Source organism: Rhea americana, unplaced genomic scaffold (assembly GCF_003343005.1).
Source record: "Rhea americana isolate MKP2758 unplaced genomic scaffold, rheAme1 scaffold_15, whole genome shotgun sequence".
NCBI classification, from domain to species: Eukaryota; Metazoa; Chordata; class Aves; order Rheiformes; family Rheidae; genus Rhea; species Rhea americana.
Window position 1 is genome coordinate 5404439 of NW_028185594.1, and position 10099 is coordinate 5414537.

At 42.6% G+C, this 10099-nt stretch overlaps 1 protein-coding gene across 1 annotated transcript; it reads right to left on the bottom strand.

Moving 5' to 3' along the window:
- Positions 1 to 142: 142 nt before the first annotated feature.
- Positions 143 to 10035, bottom strand: BZW1 (basic leucine zipper and W2 domains 1). Its single transcript, XM_085299451.1, has 11 exons — positions 9927 to 10035; positions 7507 to 7683; positions 5043 to 5137; positions 4733 to 4798; positions 4302 to 4437; positions 3606 to 3715; positions 3319 to 3489; positions 2801 to 2947; positions 2281 to 2419; positions 1386 to 1508; positions 143 to 1289 (listed from the first exon to the last, which is right to left on the bottom strand). Exons 1-11 carry the CDS (start codon positions 9988 to 9990, stop codon positions 1258 to 1260), a joined length of 1260 nt encoding a protein of 419 aa, XP_085155577.1. The 5' UTR covers positions 9991 to 10035; the 3' UTR covers positions 143 to 1257.
- Between the last annotated feature and the right edge of the window lie 64 nt (positions 10036 to 10099).

The window sequence follows — 10099 nt, forward strand, 5'->3', positions numbered from 1 at the left end:
GAAGAAGAGAGACAACCCTAGGCATATTAAGTATGGATGGCCTTTATTTGTTTGTTTAAAAAAAAATTTTTTACAAAGGAAGATCACTGTAGCACTGAATAGATGATTGCACTGTGATCGCCAAGGTTTTTCCATTTTAGAAGTGTACTGGTAATGAGTGTTTCAGTTAATGCTCATTGTTAGCTCACAACTTCACTAAATATTTCTTTAAGCAGGAGTTGTCCTGAGAATTTCCATTAAGAATTGAGACAAAATTTAGTTGAGTACGTATGTTAAATTATCAACTGCCAGCATAAAGTAATCTTATTTCTCAGCTTCTTGTGGGTGTAGAGTTTTGTCCGTCTAACCTTCCAGCAGCCGTGCACTTACCAGAACACCAAAGGGACCTTAGGCCTGTGCACRGCCAGTGCTGCACTGCCGAGGTGCCCCTGCGCTGCTCTGCTCGCAGTGTAGGCCAGGGCTGCAGGAAGCAGGTGGCAGCTGTACTGGGAGCGGCTGTTCGTACTTGCCTGAGCACAAGCRGCGGAGCAGCTGACAGCCAAGGCTCCCTGTACTGATCCCTGCTGCGCGAAGGCCTTGCAGTCCACCTCAGGCTGTGCTGCTGCTCTGGAACACGGGCCCCCAGCTGTGACAGCCGGTGGGCTCAGAGAATCCTGCTCTTCATACCCACCATAGTTACAGGCGTTCACCACCACCGCAGAGGGGAGAGGCTGTGTTACAATCGAGGATTACTTTATGCTGGAAGTGTGGCCAAGAGAGATGACGACAACCACATCTATGAATGGGGTTACTTGGAGCAAGCAGAATGGGATTAAAGTGTCACACTAAGTTACCACACAAGCCATGGCCTCTTCACTTTGGAGACTTACAGTTTAATTTGCAAACAGAACTGCCATAAATCTCATTTACCAAAGCATGTCTATTACTCAAATGTAGATAGAAAACCCAAAGGGTACAATGGATTTCATTGTGGAAGGCCTTAAATTACATTACAGTAGAAAATACAGGAGGTAGAATAACTGAAAGGACTAATGTAGGTTAGAATCAAATCTATAGCTCCTGTAAGCTACTTAAAACATGGTTTTAAAAACTAAACCCAGTATTTTCATAACTATAGAAAACAATTAAAATAAATTTGCCATGAGAGCCCTTATATCATGCGCGATACAGGGAGGTAGGATGTAAGAATCAGGACACGTGAGACATGACACTTATCTACAGCTCCTGTTTGCTTTACTAAGGACAGAATTTAACAGCTCAGTCACCTTCTTCGGCATCCGACTCAGACTCTGCAAGAAAGGGACATTATCAACAGGTCAGAGGGCACTGAGAGGACAAACCTACCCCAGTGGTGTTTAGGCCTCAGCCTGGACGTGCTCCCTCACCTTCTTCAGCATTCTTGAGCCATTCAACAAATTTTTTCATTTGCTCCAGAAAAACACTCTTCCCTTTTGCAAGATGCGCATCTTTATACCACTTCAGGATGGGCTCTTCACTCAGAACTTCAGCTGACGGAGATGTGTAAAAGTAATGTCAGGTCAGCAATCGACTGAACACCAGCTGTTAAACCCACCCCCACGGGCAGCCTTTGCTTGCTCCCCAGGGACTATTTAACCAGTGTGTACTTCCACCTTGAGTTCGGTTACAGAACCGTGCTAGGAGTAGCGCCTTCTTTTAAATCCCGAGACTCACATGTTTCAGGTTCTTTGTTGCAGGTTTTCTGAGCACCTCACCGAGGAGATGTGCATTTACTTCTAAATAATGTCCTAACTACTTCATAGCCATCTGAGATGACACACACTGCTGCGAGTCTTGAGTGAGTCAGCCAGGCACAAATTCTTCAGTGCCAGAAGAAATGTTACACAATTTACAAGTACCATATAAACTTCAATTTACTATCACATTTGGTTGTGTATTGACACACGCACAACCATGTTCAGAGCAACAACTCAAAAGGTATTTCACACAACACCTAAAGTGTCCTAACCACCACGGTGGTCTCGGTCTCTGGCTCTTGACAGACCACATTCAGACAGGGTACGAGGAGAATGTACCATCGCACATCTCTCCTTAATATAAAAGGACTGAAGAATCTTAAATTGAAATTTAGCTTTGCACTGCTGAACTTTGCCTATGCCCTGGTGAAAGCAGCACTACCGAGCGTAGAAAATTCTCACACTGATAAAGCGCGCTACGATCTTCCCTGAAAGTCTCAACATGAGTTCAGCATTCTGCAATCCAGGCTTAAAAACAAAGCAAAACCCCATGCGGGGGAGTTACCTTTGTAGAAGAGCACCACTATTTTCTGGAAGGCCTTCATGAAGTGGATGTTGTCATAACAGTACTCCTGAATCTTCAGTAGAAGAGTCAGCTCTGACTGACCTTGGGTAGTAAAGGCAGCAAGTAGAGGGCTGTATTGCTGTAACAGGAATGGCAACTTGGCACACACGCACACACACCCCCACTTTGTAGTACATCTACCGCTGACTAGACTGGCTTCATGCAGTTTGTACCAGCCACTTGCTTAGAGCTCTACAACCCACCTCCCACRGAAGCAATTTTTCACAGGAGCGTTTCTGCAGACAAGTCATGCTGCTTTTGCCTCAGTAACAAGGACTACAGCACTACCGCCTTTAACAGCGCTACAGCACGTCTGTAGAAGGCAAGGAACTCCTTTATGCTGTGTGTGCACATCAGCGCTTTAGTGTGTGTAGGCTCATTAAAAAGGAAGCTTAGAGACACGGGGAAGGCACAAGCCCTACCCAACAGACGGCAGAGCCCGTACACTCAGTTACGATACCTTCAAGTGCTTAATGGCTTGCTCGGCTACCAGCTCCTCTTTTTTGTTCCATTCCACAGTGCTCATTACACTCGACCAGATTATGGCTATCACAGTCTGTTCTGAGATGTTGTTTTTCTTCATCTCCTCCTTCACATACAAGATTATCTGCCAGACATGGGACAGAAAAAAAAAAGTCAGCATGTAGGCCACATGTGACGCTAACCTAAATTAGACTTCTGTTCCCAACACATTAAAGACAGAAGTCAAGCTACACAGAAGTAACRCGCTTCCTGCATTATGTGATACTCGATTTCTGAACGCTTAAGGCAACCCAGAAGCCTTCAGAACCATGAACAGACACCTTGGCCATGCAGCAGGATTCAGGACACTAAGAAAAGCCTATGAAGCTAATACCAAAACACGCTGGTCCCTTTTAATTCCTACTGAAAGATTAAATGCTACTGTATTTCAGATAATTTGAGCTGAATTCCTAAAAAGGAAGTACTTACAGCCTTCCTACAAACAAGTACACTTACATCCTTAAACGGATCTCCCCGTGACATCTGCTCCTGAAGTTCTTTCTGCAGCTCCTTCCGAGCGCCTATGCTTTGTTGGTTCCGAACATACTCGGAAAGTTCTTTTAATCCTGCTTCAGTGAAGTACTTGGAGAAGTGTTCAACACTTTGTTTGTTGGCTGGGAAGAGTTCCTGAAAGCAAAATTCACAGCAACTCTTTTACAACAAATGCGTGCTGAGTAACTGCTGGTAAATGCTATTTACCAATCTGGCTTAAGAATCAAACTGGTAATTTCAATGCTACTCACCATCAGCCTATTATCCATGTTTACTTTACGAAGACTGACCGCCACTGCATTAATATCTTTCTCGTTTATCCAGGATTTGAACAGCTTGACTGCAAAAGCTGCAGAAACACCTGTGCAACAAGAACAGTGTTAGTATTGAAACGCTATAGAAAGGGAATCGTACAGCCTAGTRATTCCGAACAGCAGGGTTGTCGCTCCCTTCCCAAAGCAGGGGCAGCTGCACCACTGTCCCCAGCGCACTCTGAAGTACTGCCTGTTGGACCTTCCTCCTCACCCAGCACCAGGAAGTCTTCCCTATACTTAAACTCTCATCTCCTTGCTGTGCTTTGGGAAGCAGCCCAGTGACATGAACCACCTTCTCCACCCTGAAAGGTCCCACCTATCCCGAAACCTCACCACTGCCTCTCCTGGCAACACTGGCGACTACAGCCTCAAGCGTCATGTGGAGAAGTCTCACACGCGAGCTTCCTTCCTGGAAGACTCTTCCCAAAGTCTAAGCAAGGCCTTGCAGGTTACTAGCCAGCGCATTTATCTTTGCTAATCCTGAAGCAAGCCTCTCTCCACAAAGCTGGTGAGCTGCAGGAATGCATYGTCATCACAACTTTCAGCTACCATCTCCAACAATGAATTGTGGTAAAGCTTCAGGTTCTGTCCCCCATCATCCTTTCCATAAAAATGAAGTTGGGCTGTAGTTACCTTCTTTAACCAAGTTCTCATTATAAAGACTGTTGAGAACTGATGCATTAAGTGTCCCATTGGCTAGCAGGATACCCGTCAACATGGCCAGTTTGTTCCTCTCAGACTCTGAGAAACCTTTTAGGAACAGCAGCAGCTACAAGAGGAAATAAAATTGCCATAAAYTGACCATCTTTTACAAAAGTCAGCTACTTTGACTACTGTCTCCATACTAACTACTTGCTTTTGTTTCAACTGAGCTATTCAATCATCAGCAGCATTAGTACATTAGTAGTCTTTTCCACTAGTCATACAAGAATAGTTCTTCAATTAAGAAATTTAGATTTTCTGCTCTATTTGAATAACCTACTGAACACTCTCTCTTCTGTATAGTGATTAACTGGTAGATTTTGAGGGTTTTTAATCAGCAGAAAGATAAGCCCACTTCATACCTTTTTGACTTCATCTTCAAAGCCTTTCTCTAGGTACTTGTAACGCCTGATGAGCTTGTTGAAAACCTGGAAAGAGATCAAGTATTATTTTTGTTCCGAATTACTTAAATCAAGTTCAGCAAAGTTAGTTAGAACTCCTTCAGAGCCCTTTTAGCTTAGCATAATACCATTCTACCACATCCAAAGCCATCTTCTAGGAGGCATCTTAAAGCCATGCCATAAATTGTTATTTTACCTAAACATCCAGGTACATAACCCCTTCATTCTTGAACACTAAACAAAGTTCAACTGTACCTGCTTCAGAACTAACCTGAGCAAATGCTTGCATGGTTTCTAGGTCTTCCTGTGCTGCAAATACACAGACATCTGTGCGCATCATGTCATCTGCCAGGGTACCACCTGGGGCTAAAGAAGGGTTTCAGTGTTAGTGGTATTACTCTCCAACAAAAAGATGGAGTTGTCTCCACAGTAAGAATTCCAACACCCAAACACACAAGCTATATTGTACTTTCACAATAAAAGAAAAGAATGACTAAATCACTGAATAAACACCTGCATTTCTATCTGCTTCACTGCTGTAGGTGCACTACATTTTCAATCAGTAGCTTAGATATGAACATATAAACATTTTGACTCCCTGCCGCTAAATGAATTGGCAACATGCTTACATCCAGGTCAGTTAATGTAACCATAAAAAGCTCCTCTTCCCCTAAAAGAAAACCCTAACGCTGCTTTATCCTAGCAGCTTTCTTTTTAGTGTCCATTGTAATAATGCTGATTTCCAAGTAAGAGCAAGTCAAATCAGGGGATGAAACATGTAGACATGCATGTTCCAAATTCAGTGTCCCAGAGGTAAGCCTGAGGCTTTAGCCTCAAAAGGTTAATCGAGATATTTAACAGTGAAGAAGATACTGCTTCTTCACCACTCCTCTTCCCTTTAAGACAAGTATTTGATCACTACCAAGGCCACTTCATTAACTAGGGTGAGTTCAGGTCACAAATTCCAGTATGTCATGGCACTTCATTACTGACTTCTAAGCCAACTACACACAGTGGAGATTTTTTGTTACGTGTTAGTCAGAAACAAGACAGAGGTAAACACCAGCAGTAAGTATATTAAGGTACGGCAAGGCAAAAGGATGCTAGTTTTTATTTTGGCCTTGTCCAGTCAAAGATCAAAGTTCATCTACTTGGCTGCTTTTTATGGAGAGTTGAGTAAGTAACTGCTGTATCACCATCAGTTCTTTCTCAAAAGCACTACTGTATTTCTGAGGGAACTTTAATTGACTAAGATGATCAGCAGCATCCATCAGCAATGCAGTTTTCTCTTCTATTTCTCCTTTGTTCCTAGAAGGTGCGCTAGTTAAAATTCTTAAACCTAAACAAAGAGATTGTTACAGTAAGAATTTCTAACTGTGATGCTCCACGTGGCAGGCAAGTTATATTTACTCACATTGCCAGTTCTCGTACCATCAGCAAAAGCACCTCTTACCAAAAGAAATATGACAATAACTTCAGCCTACACGACACTGTTCCAATATACAGCTTTTAGATGGACAGACACATTTAATGAAATCAGACTATTCCGAATGCCTTTTTCTTCATCACTTGTTCCTGTAAGTTGCCTGATGTTTCCACAGCATCAGTGTGAAGGCCTACTGAATGTGCCAGAGACATCTCCTCCCAAACTATGTACACTCACTGCAGAACTGCCATCCAGTCTGGCTGCGGGCCAGAAATCAGATACTTCCTCTTCTTCCCCATGACATTTAAGTCTCTGGAACTCTATTTCTGCTTCATCACAGGAAAAAAAAACACTGCAGTTGCCGAATTTCTCATTTAAGTCTTTATTCCACACATCCCACCCCCAACTATTGTGTAAATAAACAGGCCTTTTCTGATACGGGCAGGCAACATACAGGCAGTGAATAGGACACTTTATTTTAAAAGGGTCCCTCCCATTTGAGCACCTTCTCATTAGATACTAGTCAATCAGGTAGTAAATGTGAAGTCTAAATCTAGAAGTGACACAGCTTTCTTGCCACTTTCCAAACTCATGTAGTTTTATCTACTTCTCACCCAGCTGGTCAAGACCCCTTCCACTCCTCTTTACATACAGATATACTTATGGGCATACAAGGCCTCTAGTCATTACATTTCACTTCCTCAGTACCATGTTATCTGATCACTCGGCCACCATCTCATTTCTCACCTTTGACACCTGCTAGAGCCTATTCTCTCACTGCTGCTAGGACAAATAATTCACAACAGCTTTTCCAAGACTAAAAGCATGTCAGATTCTTCAAAAATCAATGTTACGTTCCAAACTAAGAGGGTATGGTGTGCAAAGCATTGGATCATACCGACATCCTTCATGACACCTCTGCCAATTGTGACCAGACAAAGCATCAGAACAAAGTGGTTTTTTTTCTCATCACTAGTAGTATTAACAGACCACACAGTCAAGTTCCATCCACAATTAGTAAATAAATAAATAGCTTCCAATGTTTTTCTTTAAGTCAAGTCTGTACAAGTGACTATCTAAACTCTGAAGAACACAGATCAATTCAAACAAAAGTGTGATACAGTATTTTTTTAGACTATTTGCACAGTAACATAATTTGATTGCTTAGTTACTCATTAAACGAGACAGTTTGACACAGATGACTTACATCCCATTCCACGTATTCGGCAAGCTCTTTAGCAGAGTTTTTACAGCAAAAGTAAAGTCAACTGTATAAAGGTCAACAGCAGCCCCAGCAGAGGGGACTTACCCAGCATTCCACCGGCCACCAGGATATCAAAGAGCGTTTCTGCATAGCGACGATAGTCAAGTTTTGCTCCAGATGCATCAAGAAACTTTGCAACTGCCTCCAAGTCAGTGCCAGTTTCGCTTAAACCTTGAATAATACAGTCCTGGAATTGAGTAGGCTCAAACCTCTCTTTTTCATCTGTAAAAATAAAACATTTGTTAAACTGAAATTGTCATATACAGTTGTTTTTTTAAAACACATCAAGTTTGTTGCTTTTAAAAAAAAAAGTCTGGACAGTGGCAAATCTAAAGCTAAACGGATCTGAGATCAGAGATCATTCCAGTTTACCACCAACACTAGTATTATTAGTACAAACAACGATTTAACAATGTAGTCTGAGATGAATTTCAACAGCCATTACAGGAACTCTTTGATCAACRAGACAGTTATTTCTTCCCTTGAGACAACTGGCTTCTCCTAAGCAAAGGCTCCACATGAACATTTCCAATCAATTATTCTTCCCTTGCAGCCATTCTCCTTGCTAGGAAATCACTGCTGTATCACATCAGTAAGAAGTTTCACTGCTTTAATACCTCCTACCAGACAAGGGAGGAGAGAGAATCATAAGCTAAAACATTCCTTAGTTACCTGTAATAGAATGCTTAGAGTTCTTTCACTTAGAAGAGCAATCATTTGTGATGATCTCAGTTAGACCTCAGAAAGCTTAGCTGCCTTCCAAGTTCAATTCTTATACCATCTTATTCCCATGGTAGATCACAAGCTCTCAAAAGAGAGGTTTATCTACCTGCTGGATGGTAATTCCAATTATGCTCCTCTGCAACTTTGTACATTTGACCCAGTCACTCAAGTTCCGTTTTGCCATTTGGGCCTCTTTCTGTTTTGGATGAAATATTCTGACTGCAACACTGCACACTGTCACCACATTTGAGCTGTCARTATGTAGTTTTTGGCTACGAAGACCACCCTCTTCCTCTTACTTAGAGTTAAGAGAATCTGAAATAATCTCTTTTCTCAAGTGCCTGCCATAGACACGGAAATCTGAGCCAAGTTTTTGGTCTTACATAAATGTGAAATGATAGAGTATGACTACAGATCTATTTAGCATCCCTGCATTTTTAAAAACAAGGCACTTTTTTTTGTATTTGAGATAGGTCAGTTGATTATGGCCTTGCTTTCACTACACATAGGGCATAGTTAAAACGTGACAAACCCACCCATACAATTAAAGCCTTAGAAAGAAAGGGTCTTCAACTGTGTCCAACTCTTGTCTTTGGATTATGTAACCTCTCAGAAGAAACCTCCAAAGAGCTGCCTATAACTGATTAGCCAGTTTTGTTAACAGCTCTGTAAGCCCTTTATAAGAAGCATGTTAGCGTCCTTATGTTCAATGCAGGTTTTAACATGTGCATAATAGTTGGGTAGAAGCCTGGAAATACTGGRTCAGTTATTTTCCAGGACAGATCTACAAATCTGACTGTGAACACAGGGTTGCTTGGAAGCTAACCTACAGTTAAATACTTCCAAAAGAAAAAGCAAACCAATAATCAAAACACACACACAAACAACCCACCACCACCTCAAAAAAACAGCATCTGCAGGACAGACTAAATCCAACTCCCAGCCCAACAGTTTCTCAAGGTATTTTTACTTCAATGTCAAAATAGTTTTTGTGAGTCAATGTGTACTTCTGCACTAGTTTATTCCTGTTTCAGTAAGTACAGCATCCTTAGTGCTGTCAGTTTGAGTAGGAACACTACTAGTGTTCTAGTAAGGCAGCTTTTAAGCAAATTTTAATATCTGCCCACACTTCCTCCTTAAATAAAACCCACTAAATTACTCATCAAAACTCTTCAGTCATTAACTCTTCTTGTAACAGTAACTGTGCAGATACAGAGAGGGCATACGCTTCCATATCCCAGAGCTCATAGTAGTTGTCTTTTAAAAACAGCTAGTCTTAGAGCATTAAAGTGACAATGCAGCTCTTATTCAGCAGTTAACACTGAAATCCCTGCTAGGTTAAATGTTACTTAGATGCACACACTCTCTCCAACATGCCTGCTGGAGACCTATGACACCACAGTACTAGATACTTCTGCTTTCAGACTAACCACATTCAGTACAGTTGTGGAAACACTGTTTCCTAGGCCAAGATTATCACAGTAAATGCAGCTACAGATCTACTACTAGATTTTTTTTATTTTTTAGTGCAGAGAACACTCAGGAGCGTCAAGAGTTAGTGCAAACACTGCGTTCAGCATGGCCGAGGTTGAAAGACTCGTGGAGACCATACAAAGGCACCGTCGGTCGGTCGGTCGGTCTCCCGCTGCGCCGCAGCGCACCACCACGCTTCAGCGGGCGTTTCCCAGCCACGCGGGCAACGCGCAGAGGTGCCACCGGCGCGCACCTCGCGACCAGCTTACCTCTTTTTCTAGTTTTAAAACGCTGGCCCGATAGCGTTGGCTTCTGCTGCTTTTGATTATTCATAAAAGACACCCTGCAAGGAAGCAGACACACACCTCAGGGCGCCCTCTGCCGGCGCCGCCGCTCAGGGGCCGCCCGCGCCCGCCCCGCCGCAGCGGCGCCGCTCCGCCCC

What these genes read in the sequence shown, in the direction of transcription:
- BZW1 (XM_085299451.1), bottom strand. Translation starts at nt 9,990, where the DNA reads ATGAATAATCAAAAGCAGCAGAAGCCAACGCTATCGGGCCAGCGTTTT. An exon ending in GGTGGCCGGTGGAATGCTGG is followed by an intron (nt 5,138 to 7,506) that starts GTAAGTCCCCTC and finishes ACCCTTCTTTAG; the next exon opens with CCCCAGGTGGTACCCTGGCA. An exon ending in AAGCCATTAAGCACTTGAAG is followed by an intron (nt 2,420 to 2,800) that starts GTATCGTAACTG and finishes TTCCTGTTACAG; the next exon opens with CAATACAGCCCTCTACTTGC.